The 23,291-nt window shown below is 37.7% G+C and overlaps 4 protein-coding genes across 4 annotated transcripts; 3 read left to right on the top strand and 1 right to left on the bottom strand.

Moving 5' to 3' along the window:
* Positions 1-2,762: 2,762 nt before the first annotated feature.
* On the top strand, positions 2,763-10,392 carry LOC141847217 (calcium-dependent protein kinase 26-like). The gene is made up of 7 exons (XM_074735205.1): positions 2,763-3,673; positions 5,994-6,137; positions 6,212-6,364; positions 8,394-8,509; positions 8,711-8,878; positions 9,232-9,456; positions 10,163-10,392. Exons 1-7 carry the CDS (start codon positions 2,956-2,958, stop codon positions 10,283-10,285), a joined length of 1,647 nt encoding a protein of 548 aa, XP_074591306.1. The 5' UTR covers positions 2,763-2,955; the 3' UTR covers positions 10,286-10,392.
* Positions 10,393-11,248: 856 nt separating this feature from the next.
* LOC141838118 (LIM domain-containing protein PLIM2b-like) lies at positions 11,249-12,213 on the bottom strand. Its single transcript, XM_074725519.1, has 5 exons — positions 12,076-12,213; positions 11,890-11,992; positions 11,764-11,789; positions 11,605-11,694; positions 11,249-11,524 (listed from the first exon to the last, which is right to left on the bottom strand). Exons 1-5 carry the CDS (start codon positions 12,211-12,213, stop codon positions 11,249-11,251), a joined length of 633 nt encoding a protein of 210 aa, XP_074581620.1.
* Positions 12,214-15,238: 3,025 nt separating this feature from the next.
* LOC141824931 (transcription factor LAF1-like) lies at positions 15,239-16,350 on the top strand. Its single transcript, XM_074712282.1, has 3 exons — positions 15,239-15,374; positions 15,532-15,661; positions 15,756-16,350. Exons 1-3 carry the CDS (start codon positions 15,239-15,241, stop codon positions 16,348-16,350), a joined length of 861 nt encoding a protein of 286 aa, XP_074568383.1.
* Positions 16,351-19,839: 3,489 nt separating this feature from the next.
* Positions 19,840-22,218, top strand: LOC141824921 (subtilisin-like protease). The gene has a single exon (XM_074712272.1). It carries the CDS (start codon positions 19,888-19,890, stop codon positions 22,216-22,218), a length of 2,331 nt encoding a protein of 776 aa, XP_074568373.1. The 5' UTR covers positions 19,840-19,887.
* The last annotated feature ends 1,073 nt before the right edge of the window (positions 22,219-23,291 follow it).

Here is a 23,291-nt window from a genome sequence, read left to right as displayed (position 1 = left end):
AAGTTGCGTTAACTCAGGAGTCAACGTCAGGTCCATGTTGTCCTTGAAGGTAAGGTAGTTTGTGCTCTGTGACGCTCGCAACCACGACAACAATGCAAACCCATATAATTATCAGCACGATTATTGATCCCATGAAGTGTATATATATATATATAAGGGTGATATTTTATGTGTTTTAAAATAATGGCCGTAAAAATTTTGAATATCTAGAACAGTAAAGTATCAATTTTATATATTTTATTAATTATTTATTTTTATTTACGATTAAATTATTTAAGATTTTTTTTTATCTGCCTTCGCGTTCTTTTTCTCAGCGTGTCCAACATTTGTATTAGTGATTCGGGCCGGCCGAGCGCGTGCGTTCGTTAGGTATTTAGTAGTTGATTCATTTTTATTTTTATTTTTTATTTATTTTTTGTCCGTGGAAGAACATTCCTGAGAGTGAGAACCAACAAAAGTGGAAATGATTAATGGAGAATGAGATGGGAGGCACTGAACAGATAGAATCTATGTTAGAGCCTGGAGGAAGAAAATGAGATGGTGATATATAGTTTTTTTTTCCAATTCTTTTTTTAAGATTACTATTTGATAATGTCTTGAAACTAACTTCTCATTCTGTGTGAAGACTAATTTTGAACTTAAGTTATTATTATTATTTTTATAATTCATATGTTTAAATTTTATCTGATTAATTTTGAAGGTAGACAAATTCAGAGTATAATTTATACATATTTAGATGCCGATAATATTCATCCTTACGGAGGCACTTAAGCCTTGATCATGATATGTTCACCGGTCAAAAAAATTAATAAGACACGCGTTTTAAAATAGAACATGCTTTTTAAAGCAAATAAGATGAATCAAGTGGGATAGGCAATTTGAGTCTAGTTTGTGTCTATCTTTATTGGATCAACATAAAAGATTAGATAGAACGCATTTATTTTATTTCTAAATCAAACTAAGAAAAAGTTATTCCCATGTTATTCATGCCTTTTTATTTTTATCATTCTTATCTTTAAATATGATATAAAAACAAGTTGCATCTAAGATCAACACACACACACACAAAGTAATTAAAAGTGATAAGTCAAGATGAATTATGATTAGTTTCTATATATTAAATTAATTAATATAATTAACATTATTTGCTCCTGGGCGATAGAGTTGATCATTTGGATCACTCAATTCACTTTCCACGAATTGACGCAATCCTAACAAAATAAAGATATACATGACCATCCATTATAATTAAAAGGAGCACTTCTTCATCGGTAATTAATAATTAAAAGGAGCAGATCACATTTCAAGTTCGCCAAAGTGATTGCGACAAAACTTAAACTTTTCTTTATTCACGGAATAAAATCCATAATAAAGGAATAACTATCCAAATTCCGATTCTTATTTTGATTCAAATATATGCTTCATTTTTTTATTGTTGTATTTATTTTCCTTTTTTAAATATATATTATAAAAGTAAAGCAAAAAAATATCTTTTTCTTTTTATCCACAAAGTATTTTGAATAGAATGTTGATGATACTCGTGATAAATTTATTCACTTTATATGTGCGAAGTGTTATAAATTTTGATCGACCTTGAATGTCTCGCTTTTGGAAAAGTGTTATATAATTTATATACTACTTCAAATTATGCTCTAATGTCAGCATTACATCGTTTCACTTATTTTTAGTACTTGAACTAGGCAAAGTATCTTTTGGAAGAGCTATTCTTGTGCAAAAAAGGGAATAAAAAAATAAAGTTAGAACACGCCAAATAGATTTAAGCAAGTTTTGTTGGTCACACTGTTTTTGATAAATGCAACTTCATTTGAATACTAAATTCTTATCGGTGAATTCAAGAATCCTCACTTTCATGGGGAGATAGTCAATTGTAATTTATCGATTTATCTCCTCACATATGATCGTAGAGTTGACCGTATAGAGCAGTTGGGATGACAGATTCTACCTTTTTACTAAAATGAATCTTTACTTGCAAAAATCTAAAGTCGTCTTAGATGGCATACCTTTGGATTTATTGGAATACTTTTGGAGGGTGTCAATTCAGATAGATCAGATAGATTCAGATTGAATTAAAATAAAGATATTATAAAAAAATTTCAATTCAAATTCGAACCAACTTGAAAATTATTCTGCAAAAAGTGGAATCTGTCACCTTACGGCCTCACACGATCAGCCCCACGACCATTTATGAAGAGGTAAATCAAGAAACTGCAGTTGGAACAAACTTAAAAACTATGAACTATGAATAATTTGATTAATTCAAATAATCTGACTGACTCAATCTATTACATTTATAATTTATCAAACATATATTATTATTATTAATTAATTATATATTATTTATTTTATATATTTTTTTATTTTTATCTTCACGTTTGAAATTTAATTTAATCTTAAAATAATTTTTCTATCATAAATTCAAGTCAATCTGAATCAATCCAAACACAATCTAATATAAAAAAAATTCAAATCAAATTTCTAATTCAATCCATTTTAATTTAAATTTTAAAATCCTCAATCCTAATTTGAAAATTTTCATATGAGGTGTCGAGTTTTTATTATCATAATATATAAATATTAAATATCTAAATAAAATATATTTTAATGTTATTGATCTGGGAAATCATAATTATTATTTATTTATTTGCTAACTTATCCACTTATTAAATGAATTCAACTTCACTGTTACTGGATTACGTCGCTTTCGTGCTCACATCCACAGCTTCCCCAGTCTCCTCCGGCGTTTGGGTTTCGTCTAACTTCTCCTTATCCTTTTCTCTGCTACTTTCACCTACAACCCGATCTGTCCTCTGCTTCAGTTCAAGGGAGTTTTTTTCCCCTCCTTCCCTCCTCGAATCCTCGATCGAGAACAATATCACTCGCACTCCGAGAACCAAGGCGTTCCCAACATCGATGCGTTCTCCTGGCTAGGGTTTCATGGGCAATTTGTGCCGTGGAAGCAAGAGCCGCGACGAAGACAGACACGCCAAGCCCTCCGAGCGACCGGCGTCCCAGCACCAGCACCAGTCCGCGCCGAGCTCTGTCGTCGACGATTCCCCTAAGAAGCCCCCCAAGCAGCAGCAGCAGCAGCAGCAGCAGCTTGCCCCTGTCGCCGTCGTGATGAGGCGCGGCTTTGATCCTAGCAGCAGCTACGTGCTCGGGCACAGGACTCCCAACGTCCGGGAACTCTACTTCATGGGGCGGAAGCTGGGGCAGGGGCAGTTTGGCATTACGTACCTTTGCACCGAAATCGCCACCGGAGTGGAGTACGCCTGCAAGTCCATCCCAAAGAGGAAGCTGGTGTCGAAGGATGATGCGGAGGATGTGCGGCGGGAGATCCAGATCATGCACCACCTCTCCGGCCACAAAAACGTTGTCACTATAAAGGGCGCGTATGAGGACTCGCAATCCGTCCACATCGTGATGGAGCTGTGTTCAGGCGGGGAACTCTTCGATAGGATCATCGAGAAGGGGCATTTCAGTGAGCGCAGGGCGGCCGAGATCATTCGAATTATTGTCGGGGTCGTGGAAGCCTGCCATTCACTCGGGGTCATGCATCGGGACCTCAAGCCTGAAAACTTTTTATTGGTAAATAAAGACGACGTCACCTCCCTTAAAGCCATTGATTTTGGCCTCTCTGTGTTCTTCAAGCCAGGTAAGTAGTGACTAAAGCATACGACTTTAGCAATTCTAGCATGAAAACAATGGTTTATTTGACTTATGTCTTATTTGGGTAATGACAGAGTTTCTGTTGGTTTCCATTTCGCTGAATTGTTTCTCTGATTTACCTTTCGTCAATCCCGTTTCTTGATTTTTTTTTTATGTGCAGTTATCTGAGGTTTTGTACACGACCACGTTTCCAATATTTGATATCATTCAGCATTAGTAGTATTAGAATGAGGTTGCTCTTGAGACCGTGTCAAGCCTAAAGTTGATTTGGCATGGGTAATGTACTTGGTACGCATATATTTGTATTATTTTTCACAACCTTTAAGCACAACTGATGTCACACCCCAAGCCACGACAGAGGAGATGTAGATGTAGGAGACCATTAATAACAATATATAGATATACAAGGTAATAGTAACGTAACACAAATAGACCAAAGATATATATATCTATATATATATATATATAACCAATGAATCAAGAGGCACCGGTAATACCATATAACGAGGAATCTGTATTGTACAAAGATAAGTAGGTCTCTTTTTTTTTTTAAAAAAAAAAAAATAAAGCCACATAATGAGTATATTTACCCTTAAGTGTAGAAACTACTAATTAACATCGGTTTAGTATCAGATAGATTGATATAGCGCCTTAAGAATTCTATAAAATTGTGGTTGAGTTTATTGAGCTTCTAGAAAAACACGATTGTTAAACAGTAACAATTGTTAAGCATGATTGAAATCATGAAATTTACTTACTAAACAATGAGTATCGGGCATATTAAGGTTCCAATAAAATAATGCCATATAGGAATCACATTTTTGGCCGAACATATTCACTAGTTAATTATCCATTATACTTGTCTGAAAAGAAAGGTAAACTAGCATATAGTAAGTAAATCAGTGCTATCCAATGTAGTTACTAAAACAAAAACTGAACCGTTAGATTGTTTTGTAGTTGAACCAGTGGATCAATTGGTCAAAACTACATGTTGACCCAAACTTTAACTTGGCCAGATGAACTAGGTCAATTGTTTAAACCACAAATTTATTAATTTTATTCATGACCTAAAAATTTAAGTAACAAAGAAGACCAACAAGTTGTGTCATATAAATAAATTTCACGCCGCAAACTGCATCGTAATTATAGTTTGTTGGTACTTCAATGTGGTTGTGGATATGTGGGATTATGGGGAATGTGGTGTGGAGGAGTGACAGACAGTAGAGTCAAGGATGAGATGTAGAGGGTGGATGTCTACACCGTAGGCGTAAGCTGTAGGGCAATGGAGGCTAGTAAAAAAAAATACACATACACATATATATGATCCAAATCAACTGGTCAAATCCATGATACAAATAAATTGATGGCTTGTCCAGTTAGCTCACTGTCACTGTTTCAGGTTTTGAAACATTGGATTGCTGCTGAATCACTTACCCTGCAATGAATTTCTCATATCAGACATTTGCCACTGTTTGGATTATCAACAAAATAAAATTTAAAAACATTTTTTATTGCTACCTTGGCCATTATTTCTAGTGAAAAGATGTTCTAAAGTGAGGAAAAGGTTGGGGTATACCGAAGAAGTTGAGAGGCACAAGTCATACATGTCTTGTGCCTGCCTTTCTAGATTTGGAACTATTTTTCTTGTCACTTTGAAGCTTTAGATTCTTACTCCCTATTTTGAATGACTATGAAAGTAAGAGACGACTAGCTTAGAGTTAATTAGTATTTAAAAAACCTAGGGTTATGAAAAGTAAATAACATTGTTAAACATAGCAGGAAAAAGAAAATGGCTAAATGTACTGCTCCAGAATAATCTTTTTTAGTTTTGTAAATGAGGCTGTTGAAGATAAAGAGGAATTTTTATATTTTCATTTTTCATCTATTGGGTTTACATTAAAGATGAAAAACACTAGCTAATCTCCATCTTCAATTCTAAAAATATTGACAGAATAGTCTTAAAGAATTAACAGCTGTGTTATCAAAAACTGTGAATACCTTAAACCATGTCAATAGTTCTACATTTTTGGTATAGAGTATAGTACCTCTTATACCAACAAAGCATAGTAATTAGTAAGAAGAAAAAATAAAATAAAAATAAAACAGAAAAAAACCCAGATGAGTTCAATCTTAGAATGGCTTTCTTTTATTATATTGGTTTCGATGCACATTAATGGCTTTCTTGTAATTATATTGGTTCCGATGCACATTGAAGCTAAACAAAGAAGAATTTTATTCTTCATTTTGCTTGATGATCTTTGTTCAGCTTTTATCTAGGAACTTAGTTTGGTTTTCATGTCTTTCAGATCAAATTTTCACTGATGTGGTTGGAAGCCCATACTATGTTTCTCCCGAAGTTCTCTGTAAGCACTATGGACCAGAAGCTGATGTTTGGACTGCTGGTGTTATATTGTACATACTCCTAAGTGGTGTACCACCTTTTTGGGCTGGTATGACCTTGATATCTGTTTTCTTTTACTGTATCACCAGTAAAAAATATTCATGATGATCATTTTTATTTCAGAAACACAACAAGGAATATTTGATGCAATTATGAAGGGAGTCCTCGATTTTAACTCAGCTCCATGGCCTTTGATTTCTGAAAGTGCAAAGGATCTAATAAAGAGAATGCTTTGCTCTCGTCCTTCAGAACGCTTGACAGCCCATGAAGTACTATGTATGATATTTTTTAATTCAATCTCAATACATATTTGGTTCATGATTCGTGTAGGTCGGCATCAAACCATGGAGAAACTTATAATTTGTAGTTTGAGTGTGGTCCACAGCTTGGCTCAAGCAAAACCATGCTACCTTGTACAGGTGGCTATGTATTGGTTCAACAAAGGATTTTTTATGTCTGTCTATGCATGCTTTTGGTTTTGGGTAGTAAAACAACTTCTAAATATTCCTTTTGTTGTATTGAGCTTCTGTGGATCATGTGGTGCACAAAGCAACACATCAGTTTGAACCTTTATAACTATTGGAGGGTACTGGAGTGAAACTTTGAGCCATGGTCCATCTGTATGTTTTTTTTTTCCTTATCTTTTTCACTATGTTGGTTGATTTTAATATAGAGGATTTAAATCAGGCGTTTTATAATTACAGCATCTAGTTTGTTCTTCATGATTGACTATATTGCATTTTGTCCTTGCTCTCCTTTAGTGGATGCTTGGTATATTCCTGACAGAGATGTTATCACTCTTCACATGGTATACCTAGGATTCTGCCTTATTGAACTCAAAACTGTTAAGCTGTAGATGAACGTCCCTCTAGACTCTATCCATCATCTATTACCACATACAAAGTTTTGAACACAGGGCACAACCTTATTGTTTTATATTAAGTGGTAGAGCATGAGCATCAGGTGTTTTATGTGATCGTAAAGTGGAGGAGAGCATCAGGTGTTTATGTGATCGTAAAGTGCCTCTAAAACTTAAAGGAAAGTTCTATAAAACGGCAGTTAGACCTGCCATGTTATATGGCGCTGAATGTTGGGCTATGACTCGAGCACATGAGCAAAAGATGAGAGTTGCGGAGATGAGGATGTTAAGATGGATGTGTGGACATACGAAGATGGACAGAATAAGAAATGAGAGCATTAGAGAGAAAGTTGGAGTTGCATCTATTGAGGAAAAACTCCGTGAGACACGTTTAAGGTGGTACGGACATGTACTTAGACGACCGATAAATGCTCCAGTTAGGCGGTGTGAAACTATGACAAATACGCATATCAAACGAGGGCGAGGTAGACCAAAAAAGACTTGATTAGCAACAATAAAACAAGATAAAATTTATTTAAATATAAATGATGATATAATAGGAGATAGAGCTCAATGGCGTAAAAGGATCCATATAGCCGACCCCACTTAGTGGGATAAGACTTGGTTGTTGTTGTTGGTAGAGCATGCACCATAAACCTGATAAGCTCACATTTTTTTCTGAGTGATCATTCCCTTCACAGTTAATCAAGAGCATAACTTGCTTGAGGTATAATTGGCGAGTGTCACTAACTGAGCTAGATAACTCCTAACAGTTTGGAGCAATCTTAACAAAATGTTGAAGTGATTCAGGTTACAGTTGTAAAAGCAACACATGTATGTAGTATGTACCATCAAGTGTTTGTTTGGATATTAATGCTTATAGTAGAATGATAGGGACAGCTGATGCTTGAAGTATTTTCTCTTGTAATCATTCACTAATCTATGTTTTTCTTAGAATGATCCTTATATTCCACATCAATGACATATCTACTTTAAAGTACAGGCACGAGGACTCTAATTTCTGTGGCAATTTTTTTGGTGTTTTCATTTGTTATTGAAATCCAGTGTTCTTTATTAAGAAAACTTACTAAACAAAATGAGTTATTTTGTCCATCTGCCTACAGTTTCCAATATCCAGACAACATGCATGGAACTAAACAGAAATTACAAAAATCACAGAGATGTTATAGGTCACAAGCAAAATTTTTCTCGTGAGTAAAAATTTAGGTTTGGAAGAGCATGACTTGGTTGCTGTGAGTTAGATGTCAATCTGTCAAAGTGAATACTTCGGAAATTTAATAACGGTGTCACCTAGCTTGTTGTTGGATAGTTAATCTATCAGGTATAGGTCAGGGGATCATGCATTGTGATTTTGCCATCTTTAATATGTAGTTTCTTCAAGATGATACCCATGTCAAATGTGTAATTCTCTACTTTTATGCTCAGGTCATCCATGGGTTTGTAAGCATGGGGTTGCTCCTGATCAAGCACTAGATGCTGCCGTTCTCTCCCGTCTGAAGCAATTTTCAGCAATGAATAAGTTAAAGAAGATGGCTTTGCGTGTGAGTACCACATCCTAATGTTCCTTTAGCTTTTGTAAATTAGAGGCATATTCTATTTTGATATTTATGATATATATTTGCTTAGCAAAAAACTATATGGGGGAGCACTATAGGAACAGTTTGAAGGATGAATTTGACCTCGGTATTGGAATTTATCCCATATAGATTAATATAGGTTAAATTCTATCTGCTATTTGCCAGGTTATAGCTGAAAGCCTTTCAGAGGAAGAGATTGCTGGACTTAGAGAAATGTTCCAGGCAATGGACACAGACAACAGCGGGTCAATTACATTTGATGAACTTAAAGCAGGTTTGAGAAGATATGGCTCTACTCTAAAGGATACAGAAATACGTGACCTTATGGAAGCTGTAAGTCAATATTTCATGGCTTACTGGTTTTACTGTTGAGTGCTTATTAAACTGAATGGTTCAATTGCTGCATTGTTTTATGTTCTCGTTTCAAGTTAGAAATTTCACCATAGTCCTACTCTAAATTTATGCACATATTCATTTTTCTCTTTGGAACTGAATTGAATCACAGAATGAATGTACAATGCATCAGAAATTGCATTTGGGAAGCCATGATTCTCTGACTAATTTCTTTACCTTTGTTTTTTTCCTTACAGAATTCAGTTAAATATAAAGAGTACTTTTGGTTTAATATAAGTTAGTTCATGTGTTTATGGAAGTCAACTTTGTTAATTCTCAGTCGTTTCTTCCAGGCTGACATAGACAACAGTGGCACCATCGATTATGGTGAATTCATTGCTGCAACAATACATCTCAACAAACTGGAACGTGAAGAGCATTTGTTGGTAGCTTTTTCATATTTTGACAAAGATGGGAGTGGTTATATTACAGCTGATGAGCTTCAGCAAGCTTGTAAAGAGCATAACATGACTGATGCTTCTCTTGAAGATGTCATTAAGGAAGTGGATCAGGATAATGTAAGTAATATCTTCTTTGTGCTTAATGAGCACCTGATGTTAACCAAAATAATTATTCCTTGATTTCTGAACAGGCCTGATTTTTAAGCCTAATTAAGGGTGTTAAAGTACAAAAGAGAACTCATTCCATTCCATAATAACTAATCATTGGGGAGGAAGACACCCTAAATATAAAATCATGATAGATCACTTCACTTGGCTACACTAGACTAGGAGTTGTAGAGTACTTAACAAAATAAATTTAATCACATCATTTGGCGTACATGTTTATAGAATTTGCCTGCACGATCATAGAATTCATCTTGCATAAAGAATTAGAAGGAAAAGAGTAGGATATCGAAATCTATTATTCCTCAAATAAACTGCTCTGAGAAATTTGATAGAAAAGTCAATTGTTGGATGTTATAAAAATTCCATTTTACTCTTCATTTGTTGTAAAATTTGGTCATCTTACTTTTAGTTTGTCATCTTAAAAACACAATAGGATGATCATTTCTCCTTTTTCCTCTTTTTCATCCCAGTGGCCATCATCATAATCATCAACCCCTGTAATTTGTTCTTGTTGTAATCTTTAATCTTATGGTATATTTTGGATTACCAGCCCAAGCAATTCAATCATTGTTTGCAAATGGCTAAATCTAACATAGCGACAATGATAGAGGATGCTGTTGAAATATGTCTTACTTTAAGTTGACTGATGTTACAGGATGGTCGCATTGACTACAGTGAGTTTGCTGCTATGATGAGGAAAGGAACTATGGGCATAGGCAGGCGGACATTGCGCAACAGTCTAAACGTGAGCATGAGAGACGCACCAGGTGCTTTATGAATAATTTAATATGCAATTTCTGTCTCAAAAACTACTGCCTAATCTGTGTGAAAAATTGATTGCGCCGGATTTTATTAAGTTGCACTAAAACGCTGTCCTGTTTGTGATTTCATTGTCCAAACATCATTGTGTACCAATAGCAGTTCTCTCCAGTTTCAAAATAATAGTTAATAACAGTAATAATTCAACACATCATCCAATCAAAATATTACAGGCTAGACCAGTAGTTGATATCAAAATTGTGCATTCAATGACCGTGCATTATCAATCAAAAAGTTTGAGCAGATTATGAAGGAGAACTGGATAGAAGCTTGGATGTGTACGTTATTTTCCTTTTCTGCAATTTTATGTTGTATGACCATCTCTTCGCAGATGCATGCATCTGGAGAAATAACAGAATAAACTCCAGAGTACTTTTCCAATGTCAAGTGACTAGCTGTGGTACAAGTGAAATAATAAAAAGAAGGGTAAAAAATAGACACTTACACGAACCATCATTAGATAGATAATTCATGATCTTGGAGAAATTACTATGAGAAACTAAACAAAAGGAATTAGCATTACTCTGAGAGAAGCAAAATATGTTGGAGCGCTTATGGAGGACAGAGAATATCATGTGGACATGAATGAGAATGTAGTTTTTTGCATAGTTAGATTGAACAATAAATAAGTTACAGCAAAAAGAGCATTAATTCGAGATACCTCGTCTCTAGTTATTTGGAAACAGAAGAGGCTGTAGGAAGCTTCATTGTTTTATATGAAGTATAAAATTGCAACCTGATTATCAGATTTTGTATCCATGTAATAACTTGATTGTAGCAGTCGATACATCAGAGAATGGTTACCTTTTCCAACGCCTTGAACTCGACAAAATCACAAATCAACACCCGGCCGGGAAGTGTCAGAACGCAAGATGCAAACGATCGACAAACAAAATATTCGATGCTTAATTATAGTTCACGATTATTGCTCTTCATCCGGCTTCCCCTGCTCCTCTGCTGCTTCCGCTGCCACCGTCACCGCCGCCTCTTCCAGCGCCGGCGAATCCTCAGACTCCCTGCGCTTCATCGCGACCTGGGTGAGGTGGTTGTAGCTGCCCTTCTCCTTGAACAGCTGCGCGAAGTGGTGCTTGCAGTACAGCACGCCGTCGAGCGCCGCGTAGGAGGACGGCGTCAGGGTGCACCCGCCGTGGAAGCACCTGAAGCACGTCTTGTGGTATATTTCACCCTCCACCGTAATCTGCTCAATGAAAATAATTAATTAAACAAGTGTTTGATTAAGTTTAATTATTAGACTAATTAATTAATCGGTAAGCAAACCTTTTCCAGTGGGTAAGCAGTTTTGTTGCAGCTTGCACATTTGTCTTGAGTTCCAGAGAACATAGAGGAGACCTTGCTTGGAGCCTTAGCCTGCAAATTCTACTTAATTTAACCTCACAATCAGAGAAGAAAATCAAAGATTAACAATTAATTAATTACCTGTTCCTTCTCTCCAGATTTTCCACCTTTAATTTGTTCGTCAAAGAAAAAAAAGATCAATTGATCGTGCTTTTAAGATATATATAATTTCAGCAATATAATTAAGAGGGCGAAGAATATAATCACCAGATGCTGGGAACTTTTTGCTGAAGTTGCCTGTCTCCTTGAAGAGCTGCTCAAAATGAGGCTTGCAGTAGAGGACGCCTTCCATGGAAGAGTAATTGCACATCTTTGAACGCGAAGAGTAATTGTTAACTGTTTTGTTGTTTTGTACAGCTAAGAAATTTGGTTAATTAACTGAAATTAACATACAGAAAGAGTTCCTTTGCAGTGGCTACACTTGAAGCAGGTCTTGTGATAAGGGACTCCATCAGCAGTCAGGAGATCAATGAAATGCACAGTCTTGTCGCAGGCCTTGCATTTGTCCTGGGTTCCACTGAACGACGACATGAGGATCAGTGTCTCAGCTTCAGTTGAATCTGGTTAGAAATGACAGACCTGCAGACAATCAAATCTGCTAGGCACAAGAGGTAATTAATTAATTAAATTGTAACTGCTGTCCTTCTCCCTCTCTGCAACCAAGTTGGGAGAAGATAATACAAGGTACGATCGAGCTTGGAAGAGAGAGGGAGGAGAAGGGCACTGTGAGGCTGGGCTTTTTAAAAGGAGGAGGAGGTCCTATTTTGGGATGAACAATGAATGAGCAAGGAGGAAAGATAGGAAACTCTCTATAAACAGAATGCATGTTAATCTCTAAGCCACATACCCAGTAAACACTATAATTAATAAAACTCTTAATTATTAATGATCAAATTAAATTAAATTTACCAGTTAAATAATGACTGAATAAATTTTTACATCGCAAATTACCGACAGAACAATTTAATTCGGTCGTTGATCAATTTTTGATCATTGATTTGATTTTAATAATTTATTAAACTTAAGCTTTAATAATATACGGGTTATCTTTACACTTTTAATAATATTACAATTTTAGATTATAATAAGTATGAATAAAATTAAGATGTACATTAAGTTAGTAAATGAATTTGTAATTGAAAAACAATTTATTGGAATTAAAAAGTTTGTGAATTTCGTTAAATAATATCATCTTTTCTTCTGCAAAGAAAAAGATATCATCCAAACTATATATATGAATGGTGGCGAATTAAGTTGTACATAGACCAATGACTTAGCTTTCGCATAAATGCTGTTCATTCTCTGAATGCATCATTGGATCGTACTGTAGCTCATGAATATATATGATACATACTTAAAACTGGAAATCGAATAATTAACAGTATGTTTCTGCTGATGTGATTGATATATTTATTGTCTCCGCAAATAAAAAAAAAAAAGGCTGTGAATAAGTACGTAAACGTGTACAGAAAGATGCCACATGTCGGGTACTTTGTACGTAGACCAATTACGACTTGTGACGGAAAGAATTGAAAATTGCATGATGAATTAAATAATTAATCTCAAGGCCATGGATCGATTACCTACCCGAATATTGTCGTTAACGTAAGTCCTAACAAGTTGTCTTCTGGTCGAAACGGAATTTAATTCACTTTGCTATTCAACTATTGTTATCTATACATTAATAATTAGTATCGAGTTAATTTATTGAGCTAGGCTCTCACTTGAAGTACTCTTGAACATAAATACAGAAGAAAATTCTGGATAAAATACTCTAGGTTCATCAATGAGTTAATTTATCGAGACTCTTTATTATTTCATAATAAAATTTTAAAAATTTAAATATCTTAAATTTATCAATAAGTTTCGATCAAAATTTATTTATGAAATTAGAAGAGTTCTGATTGGAACCATTCCAACTCTTGTAGATTTTTATAATATTTGAAAGTCCACAAGCCTATAACTTCATATGGGAGATTCAAAATCAAAAATTTTCACCTACACACTCCACGCTTTTATTTCGTTGCAAATTTTAAATATTCAAATTGTCTAGGTTCATTAATAAGTTTCGGTCAAATTAAACTTATTGATGAACCTATAGAGTTTCGATCGAATCAATTCCAACTCATGTGGGTTTATTAGATGAATTTGAGTTCAAACAAACTCTTTTTTACTATTTTAAGATCTCTTTCAAGAGTGCTTAAAATGATTTAAATTTTTAGAATACTATAGTACTGGTTTTTAGAAACTAACACCACAATAATATTGTATTTAAGTTGGTGTATTTGATTTGATTTTTTTATTTTTATTAATAAAATCAACTCTCGTTATTAATTTTAATTTTAATTTTTATTCTTTTATGATTAGATATTAAAAAAAATTAAAGATAGTAAAAAATAGAAAAGATATTTTTAATATTTTATTAACCTTTTTTTTTTTATAGTTTTTAAAGTTTTAAAAAATAAAAATAAATAAATTTTGAGGTTTATTTGTTAAAATTTAAATAATGTTTAATTTAATTTAAGAGGAAAGAAAAGTTACATGTATGCAAAGAAGAGAGAAAAGAGAACAAAGACTACATGCATAAGTACAAAATTATAATTAAGTGCGCCTTTTAGACTTTTGAGAATTCTAAAATTTAGTACATTCTTTGAAAATTTACTTCGGTTAAATATTAAATAAATCCCTCACATTTACATGTACCTTTCCCGTTTTGGATCTTTAATTATGTATTGTAAGGGAAAGAATTGAAAAGTGCATGATGAATGAATCTCATGGCAATGGATAGATTACCTACCTGAATTGTCTTTAACGTAAGTCCTAACAAGTCGTTTTCTGGTTGAAACGGAATTGAATTCACACTGCTATTCAACTTTTTTTTATCTGTACATTAATAATTATTATTAAGTTTATTTATTGAGCCTAGCTAATTAATTAAATCGTGTATAATTAATCTCACTTGCTAATTAACTACAAGCAAAATTATCTGTCTGATATTTGGAAAATTAAACAGAAGAAAAAGAGTACCAAAACCTTCATCAGTGTATATATCTTGGTTCAAGCTTCGCTGTTCCAGAGAAGAAAACAAAGGTAGAATAAGGCCAAGCTTTAATTAAATTATAACACCTAATCGAGGAATCAAAAAGGAAAAAATTAAATCTGACGTAAGGAGGCAATTAGGGTGCATGGTTCATATGAACATGATTGCTATTTAATTTGCTCACAGGAGGAATTAAATTATATTTTATGAGCAAATTACACTAAACAAAACTGAGGGCTTAACCAAAACATGAACGTGTGATTAAATAACAAACATTTAATACGTGCTCTGCAGTCTGGGCGTGTTTTACATGAGGAATCATAGTCATTGTTAAAATGATATCATTGACGTTGCAATTCCACAAGCTTTTTGGTGTGATATTGATCAGTCACCAACCCTAATAATAAAATCTCAAACCTCTGCAGTATTAATGGCTGGCCAAGTGCCTATAAATTCGAGCTCTGCTTCCTTCCACGCATCGCGTGACTGATTGATAAATAAATTATTTGGCTTGTGATGGGGTGCAAGATGTGTGAGAAGACAAAGGCGAAGTGCAGGAAGGGCCTGTGGTCTCCTAACGAGGACCAGAAGCTCAAGGATTACATCCTCAAACATGGCCATGGTTGCTGGAGCTCAGTCCCTCTCAAAGCTGGTAATTAATTAACTAGAGTTATTTATGAACTGAACTTTATCATCTAAAATTTATTAGCTGTTTAATTAATTCTTTTTGATATTACTACTACAGTTTTCTTAATTTGAGCAATCTCCTTGGCGATGAAAAAACAAAATGATTCTACTAATTTTTATAGGTTTACAAAGGAATGGAAAGAGCTGCAGGTTGAGATGGATAAATTACCTGAGGCCAGGGCTTAAACGCAGCGCTTTTACTGCTGAGGAGGAGGCGACTATTGTGAACTTCCACACCATGTGGGGCAACAAGTGAGGGTTCTGAAACATTTAATTTATTTTTGTTAATTATAGTTTTGCTTTGTTGGTGAGAGTCGTCATAAGCAATTTGAAACTGGTGCCACAGGTGGTCTCGGATTGCGATGTATCTGCCAGGAAGAACTGACAATGAAGTGAAGAATTACTGGAACACTTATCTCAAGAAGAAGCTCCCTGAATTTGATGAATATCCGTCAAAGTATCAGCCTTCCAGCACCAGTTCTCCACACTCGGACATCGGAAATTCAAAGCCCAAACAGCAGCCGGAGGAGAACAATATTCAAATCTCGTTTTCAGAATCCTCAATTTCACAAGAATCATCATACTCAGCGAGTCCTCAATCCATCATAAACAACAGCAATGATCGACCTCCTCTTCCGAAAGTACTATTTGCAGATTGGTTGTCAATGTTCAGTTACAGTGACCAGAGCTCATGGGATCTGGATGGTAGTGGGACGACGACTTACCGACCCGAATTGAGCTTCCCGAGTCCCGAGCTTAGGCAGCTTGAAATGGTGAGTGCGAACACTACTGGTGTGCATGGAATGGAAGACTCGAGCATCTATGGAGGATATCAGTTGCAGTTTGAACCTGTGGAACCAATTCCCTATTATCTATCTTCATTAATTAGTGAAGCAGACACTGGTTTTGAGCTGAATCATGATTTGTTTTTCTATAGGTGAAAGATATAGACTTTAGCTTGTTTGTAAGAAAACATCGATTTGTTTTCAAGATGAATCATACCATTTTGAAAAAAGCAGAATAATATGAGGTGACCTTCAAGTCTTAAGATAAAGGGGGAAAAAAAACATGTTGCTTCTTTATTTTGAAGAAGGTGCCAACTATCAAGTTGGCAACATGTCGGTGTCTCATTTTCATCAAATGGTGGCTTGCTTCAATGCAACTCAACAATATGATAGCACGATTAAAATGAAACGAACCCGTAAGTTTGAGAATAAATTAGAAAAAAAATATATACTAATTTGAAATGAAACAGACACTATATATATTCATCATTTTAGCAGTCAACTTGAAATTAATATTAATGCCCTTGAACAAATTAATTATATTTTGCTGACAACACACACTGATTTTTGTTACAAGTTTTCGTTGCTTATGCGTGTTGTGAACCTGAAGATGGTTTAACATTTGATGCTCATATCACTACTCTTCTCATTTCAACTATAGTAGGTGAACTAATCATTGGCCTAAACTTTAAATTTATGCCAGGGCAAAGAAAATATCATACCGCGCGTATTCACAATTAATTAAACCTACAAGTCATTGACCGATGAGCAATCGTGCAATAGTAGAAAACAAATTAATAAGCAATTTATCAGTTCTCGACTAACACATGCATAAAAGAAAATCGAGCTCTCGAGTCAACTAAAGTTATGCCCAATGAGTAATTTGCAGTAGTAATGAAGATTTCTTCAGTTGAACAAAGTGTGTTCATCTTTCTTATAGCATTTTAAAGACATTGTTTTAAAAATATACACTCTTGCTGATGATAATAAATTGACAGTTGAGTTAATTTGAATGACATTTTTCAATCTATAACTGAATCTGAATAATATTATTCCATGCACAACTTCTACTATTCAGACTCTTCGCTTCGTGATGTTGCTTTGCTCTGTTATGATTTTAACAGTATCGACTATTGATATTTTTGTTCAATCACCGGGACATGCCAAATGTGATTGCCTGCGGACAAAAACACACACACAAAGTTTGCATTTAATTCTTAATAAGGATTTTAGTATCAAACAGGGGGCAATTAGGTATATATCGCCTGTCATTAGCTGCATTGCTTCAACAATGTGTCCGAGTTCAGAGTAATAAGTTTGTTCTGTCATCCACAAAATCACAAAGCTATAAGGTCGAAAAGTAGCACATACCATAGAAGGAAAGAACTCCACTACTAATCATATTACTCTTACATTAAAACTTAATCATATGTTCTTTCGAGTTGAACTAGGACCTAAAACTCTAGATCAATCTAAAAACTAATTGTCTTTAGGTCATAGACAATCTCGATAAGTTGAGAGGATTATATGAGACAATTCCATAAGGGGGCTCCTAAGCCTCTGAATTCACTATGCAATTCTCTTCATTACCATACGTTCTTTTGATCTGTCTATTCCCAACCCTTTTGGATCAATGACTTGGAACCCAACCCCAACTGATCTGACAATGACTGTAGGATGCAGGAGTAATCTGTGAGCCTCCATGGTACTTACTAAAAGGACATGCTCTTATCCTGCGTTAATATTTCTGCAAGTTAACCAATTAACAGATGATGAAATTGAGTGTATCCAGATAATTAATTATTAAACAGTAAGGAAACAAAATCAAAGCATTTATATATACTTCCCTCTCAAAGGAACTCCTTTAAAAAAATAAGAGTGAAGAGAGATGTTCACTCAAACTTTGATTCTTGAATGGAAACTCCTACACATAAATCCTGCTCAGCATTTAGCTGCACAGTTAAAAACAAAAAACTATTATTACATGGATCCTGCTCAAAGACAAGAAACAACCAGGTGAAGTAAAACTATAGCAATAATACACAAATAAGGCAGCAAACTAAGATACAGGAAAGAGCACATCTCAAGTATCAGTTGGCAAGTAACGAAGCATCAGAATTCTCCAGCAGACAGAGTTCCAGCTCAGATAGGCTCATCTGCTACTCCACGGTTGATACACAAGCACCAAGAGCAAGTTTTCTTCAACGTAATGTTATTTTCCCCAGCAGGCAGAATAACAACTCGCTTCCTTAGTACAGGCCTTGAAGCTCCATAACCAAACACTTTTAGCTCAGATTTGAGGAATGGATCTAAAACTATGCCTTTAAATATTTGGTTACATCTGGTGGTTGAAACACCTGTTTGCCTTATTCTTGTTTGAAACACCCATTTACCTTCAGTCATCTTTGAGCCACGGGAACTGAATGTATTAATATTTATTACACAACATCAATAGGAATCTAAAATTAAGAGTTAAACAGTACAATTCTTGAATTGTTTCTAGCATAATGCATGGAGATACTTCTGCATTCAAGAAAAGTAAGATCCGCTTCGAGAATATATTTATGGCCAAAATTCCTCCGCCATGAACTCGAAGGGTGTCTCAATTCAACTATCAAAAGTTATATTTTGAGAGGTAGATTTAAAGATCGAACAAGGAGAAACAAAAATCAGCACGACAAACCGATGAAAGATTAATGGGGAATGAACGAAGTAAAAATTAATTAAAATCGGAGGATCACCTGGATCCGAATCAAGATCCTTGTCCTCATCATGAAGACATGGTTGGCATGATAAGTACTGATTTTTACAAAGAAAAAAAATTTATTAAATTTAAAATTTACTAAAACTGTCACCGAGTGGATACCAACCTCCTGGTGTGACGGAATTACATCTCCGAAGCGTTAGAATGGAAGGAGAGGCATCTTGATTCTTGAAGGTTCTTGAAAGGGAAATGAGTAAAGCAAAAAATAATTAAGATCGGAAGATCACGTGAGGCCCGAATCAAGATCCTCGTCGTCAAGACAAGATCGGCTAATCCCCGACCTATAGTTCCTCGAAAGAAGCATCGTCCAAGTTACGTTCTCACTGGTGATCTCTGAGAAGGGACGGGGAGGCATCTTGATTACGGAGGGTTCTTGAAAATCTAACCGCGACCACTAATCCTACGGCCAAATCACGGGTTCCGCCTCTCCAGATAGAATTTCTGCAACAGAAGAGATCTAGATTCGCCGCAGTCTTTTCCTCAAAGATCAAAACGTACGGCAAGCGAGCAGCTCTGCGTGATCGGGAGAGGAAGAGACAGTTCACAGAGGCTAGAGGATCCAGAGAAATCGCCAACGCCCCAGAGGCGGAGTCGCGAGAGTGCCTGCGGTGTTGATCACGCCGTTCCGCCGCGCGATCGCTTGACGGAGAAAGAAAAGACCGAGAAGCGGAGAAATGATCAAAGGCAAGAGAAGGGCGGTATTTATAGGAAACGGCAAACACAGGCCGAATCAAACAGGCCCAATTCGGCCCATTAATTAACATTTTATTATCGTTCACTCATTCTATATATATATATATAATTGACCAAAAAATCGGTTAGCCGTTGATCAGCAATCTAAATTTAGATCCCAGTGCACCTATTTGGAGCCTCCTTCGTCCAATCTCCTCCTTCGTCCAATCTCCTCGCCCACCGCCGACTTTCTGCCCATGGCTTCACCTAACTCTCCGTTCATACGATTCCTATTTGTTTCCTTCCTCCTGTCCTCCAACCTCAATAGTATCCATGCCAATGTCTTCGGCCGTCGTATCTTTCCCCATTTTGACATCGCCGACGTGAAGGAATCCCATGACCATAAGCTACAGCTATTTATAATCCACGTCCGACGCCCCAAGGGCCTTGTCTTCTCCCTCGCCGAAGAATGGAAGGGTTGGTACGAGTCCCTCCTCAAAAGAGCCATCGCTCACCTGTCGCTGGAGGTCGATCATGACTCTCCCGTCTCACGCCTCGTCCACGCTTACCGCAATGTGATGGTTGGATTCGCAGCCAGGTTCACTGCCCGTGAGATCGAACAACTGTCCAGGTTGGCTTGGTTCGTGCACGCGTATCCCGACCCCAACTACGACCTCTTAACCACCCACTCGCCGGAGTTCCTCGGCCTTCGACTGCCCAGTGGCAAAAGTAGCCCGATCTGGGACCAGTCTAATATGGGCGAGGGAATCATCATCGGCGTCCTCGATAGCGGTGTGACCCCCGGCCACCCTTCCTTCGCCGACCATGGCATGCCGCCGCCACCGGCTAAGTGGAAGGGACGATGCGATTTCAATGGCTCCGTTTGCAACAACAAGCTCATCGGCGCGCGGTCGTTCGTTGGCTCGTTGGACAATTTTGCCGGTTTAAGTGGGCCCCCAATCGATCAGGGGGGCCACGGCACCCACACCGCCAGCACCGCCGCCGGGGCAGCCGTGGACCACGCCGAGGCCTTCGGCGTCGGGGCGGGTGTCGCGTCGGGGATGGCACCTCGCGCGCACTTGGCGGTGTACCAGGTGTGCGACAAGCAGCGTTGCGCGGGTTCGGATATACTCGCAGCCTTGGACGCCGCCATCGACGATGGGGTCGACGTGCTCTCCCTCTCTGTCGGCGGTCGGTCCATGCCTTTCCACTCTGATCCGGTTTCCATCGGCGGCTACGCTGCCATCAAAAAAGGGATATTTGTCAGTTGCTCGGCGGGGAACTCGGGGCCGACGCCTGAAACCCTGTCTAACGACGCGCCGTGGCTCCTCACGGTGGCAGCGAGCACCACGGACCGGACCCTGAAGGCCACAGTCAAGCTCGGCGACGGCCAAGAATTCGACGGCGAGACGCTATCTCAGAAACCACTCGACTTCGGATCCACGATGCTGCCGCTGGTGTGGGCTGGCGACGGTCGCACGCCGAACGCCGCAATGTGCACCAACGGCTCATTGGACGTGATGGACGTGAAGGGGAAGGTAGTCGTCTGCGAGCGCGGGGAGAATGGGAGGACCGAAAAGGGAAATATAGTCAAAAGCGCCGGCGGAGCGGGCATGGTACTCATGAACCAGCAATTGGATGGGTACAGCACCCTGGCTGACCAGCACGTCCTCCCGACGTCGCACGTTGCCTACGACTACGGTTCCAAGATCAAGACCTACATTAAATCCACGAAGAATCCGACCGCCGCCATCGTCTTCAAGGGCACTGTGATGGGCGCGCCGCACTCGCCTGCGGTCGCCTCCTTCTCCTCCAGGGGACCCAGCAAGGTGTCTCCTGGGATCCTGAAGCCGGACATCACCGGCCCCGGGGTGAGCATCCTCGCAGCGTGGCCCTCCCCGGCATCATCGGCCAGCTTCAACATCCAGTCGGGGACCTCCATGTCCTGCCCCCACCTCAGCGGAGTGGCGGCGCTAGTGAAGAAAGCTCACCCTGATTGGTCGGCAGCGGCCGTCAAATCGGCGTTGATGACCACAGCTTACGCCACCGACAGCGCAGGGCAGCCCCTCGTCGACGAGACGATGCTCCCAGCGGGATTCTACGCTATAGGCTCCGGCCACGTGGATCCCTCCAAGGCCATGGATCCAGGGCTGATCTACGAAACCGAATTCGATGACTACATTCCTTACCTCTGTGGCCTGGGCTACACCGACGCCCAAATGCAAGCCTTGGTGCACGACAGAGTGAGTTGCTTGGAGACGAAGAGCATAGCCGAGAGCGAGCTGAACTACCCGTCGATAGCGGTCCTTCTCGGCGGGAGTGATTCCGGCGGAGTCATACTCACCAGGACGGTGACCAATGTGGGCGATGCGAAGGAGGAGTATTCATCCGAGATTGATGCGCCGAAAGGCTTTGAGGTGAGCGTGGAGCCGAAGAAGCTCCTGTTCACGGAGTTGAACCAGAAACAGACGTTCAAGATTACCATCCAGAATAAAGGAGGCGGCTCGGGCACGGCGGAGGGCCAACTGAGGTGGGCATCCAGGAAGCACATCGTCAGGAGTCCAATCTCGATTAAATTGAACGAGTAAATCTGCACGGAGCAAAGCGAGAAATAATGAATGTGGAAGCCACCGGTCGTCCACCGCATCCTTTATTCTGGATGTCATAGTCAGTGAATTATCCATTTTGATGTAATCCCTTCGCATATCTCACAGTCAGAGTCGGAACTGTGATTATCCCTACTGTAATCTAATGTAGCTTTACCCTTATCTTCCCCTTGCAGTTTTTAAGAAGCGCTGCAGCGGACTTAGCTGAGATGATAAATAGATGGTATATTTATACAATACATAAGAAGTTGAATCTTGAGATTGATGAGACATAAATCTTTGCATCTTGATATAATTTATCTATTCATTTATTTTACTTTTTAATTATCATAATTTATCTTCCTCATATTAATCTAGAGGGGTTGGGTGAGTCTCAGGACATGATTGATTGAATTGATTATGATGAACTAATATCCTCTTCCGTCGTGATCAATTATAATTTTTCAATTTACTTTCTTATAGATGAATATGGAATCGATCGTGTAATACCATTGGAGTGACGGATTCTACATTTTTTCCATACTAACAAAAGTAACGAGGGCGAGCGATTTCATCTTACAGAGCCGCCTCTATGCAGTCGGTAAATCAAGACACCTACGTGCATATCAGACAATATTACAATTATCAAAGTTAAATCACACTAAAACTGTATCAATTATTCAAATTATAACACAAATCTCTCTCTTTCTCAAGTACCTTTTGGGGAAATCACATATTGCTCGTGTGAGTGGGCTGCTTCGAAGAGAGTAGAGTTGAGACAAAACCAAAGAAAATAATAAGAATTAGGTATTTATTTCTCGAGTAAAACATGAAATCTACTATTTTGGTGGTCTCATACGATCCATCCCATGATTATTTATAAAAAGGTAAATCAAAAAACTACAATTAATCATCATGGAAGAGAATATTACCTCAGCTTCATCGAAATTCGACCCTTATCCATTACAGTAATTTTGTCCCATAATAACCAATTTAACTATGTCCCGAAGGCGAAGATGAAAAGACAAAAAGATATCAAAGATTTCCTAAGAGCCATAAAAACCATGCTGAAAATA

The sequence above is a fragment of the Curcuma longa genome, chromosome 1 (assembly GCF_044706935.1).
Source record: "Curcuma longa cultivar G26 ecotype Majalengka, Jawa Barat chromosome 1, ITB_CL_G26_1.1, whole genome shotgun sequence".
Lineage (NCBI taxonomy): Eukaryota > Viridiplantae > Streptophyta > Magnoliopsida > Zingiberales > Zingiberaceae > Curcuma > Curcuma longa.
This window is presented reverse-complemented; position numbering and strand designations above follow the sequence as displayed.

What these genes read in the sequence shown, in the direction of transcription:
- LOC141847217 (XM_074735205.1), top strand. Translation starts at nt 2,956, where the DNA reads ATGGGCAATTTGTGCCGTGGAAGCAAGAGCCGCGACGAAGACAGACAC. An exon ending in TGTACCACCTTTTTGGGCTG is followed by an intron (nt 6,138 to 6,211) that starts GTATGACCTTGA and finishes TTTTTATTTCAG; the next exon opens with AAACACAACAAGGAATATTT. An exon ending in AGGAAGTGGATCAGGATAAT is followed by an intron (nt 9,457 to 10,162) that starts GTAAGTAATATC and finishes CTGATGTTACAG; the next exon opens with GATGGTCGCATTGACTACAG.
- LOC141838118 (XM_074725519.1), bottom strand. Translation starts at nt 12,213, where the DNA reads ATGTCGTCGTTCAGTGGAACCCAGGACAAATGCAAGGCCTGCGACAAG. An exon ending in ACTGCAAAGGAACTCTTTCT is followed by an intron (nt 11,993 to 12,075) that starts GTATGTTAATTT and finishes TCGCGTTCAAAG; the next exon opens with ATGTGCAATTACTCTTCCAT. An exon ending in CAAAAAGTTCCCAGCATCTG is followed by an intron (nt 11,790 to 11,889) that starts GTGATTATATTC and finishes AACAAATTAAAG; the next exon opens with GTGGAAAATCTGGAGAGAAG.
- LOC141824931 (XM_074712282.1), top strand. Translation starts at nt 15,239, where the DNA reads ATGGGGTGCAAGATGTGTGAGAAGACAAAGGCGAAGTGCAGGAAGGGC. An exon ending in CTCAGTCCCTCTCAAAGCTG is followed by an intron (nt 15,375 to 15,531) that starts GTAATTAATTAA and finishes TAATTTTTATAG; the next exon opens with GTTTACAAAGGAATGGAAAG. An exon ending in CACACCATGTGGGGCAACAA is followed by an intron (nt 15,662 to 15,755) that starts GTGAGGGTTCTG and finishes CTGGTGCCACAG; the next exon opens with GTGGTCTCGGATTGCGATGT.
- LOC141824921 (XM_074712272.1), top strand. Translation starts at nt 19,888, where the DNA reads ATGGCTTCACCTAACTCTCCGTTCATACGATTCCTATTTGTTTCCTTC.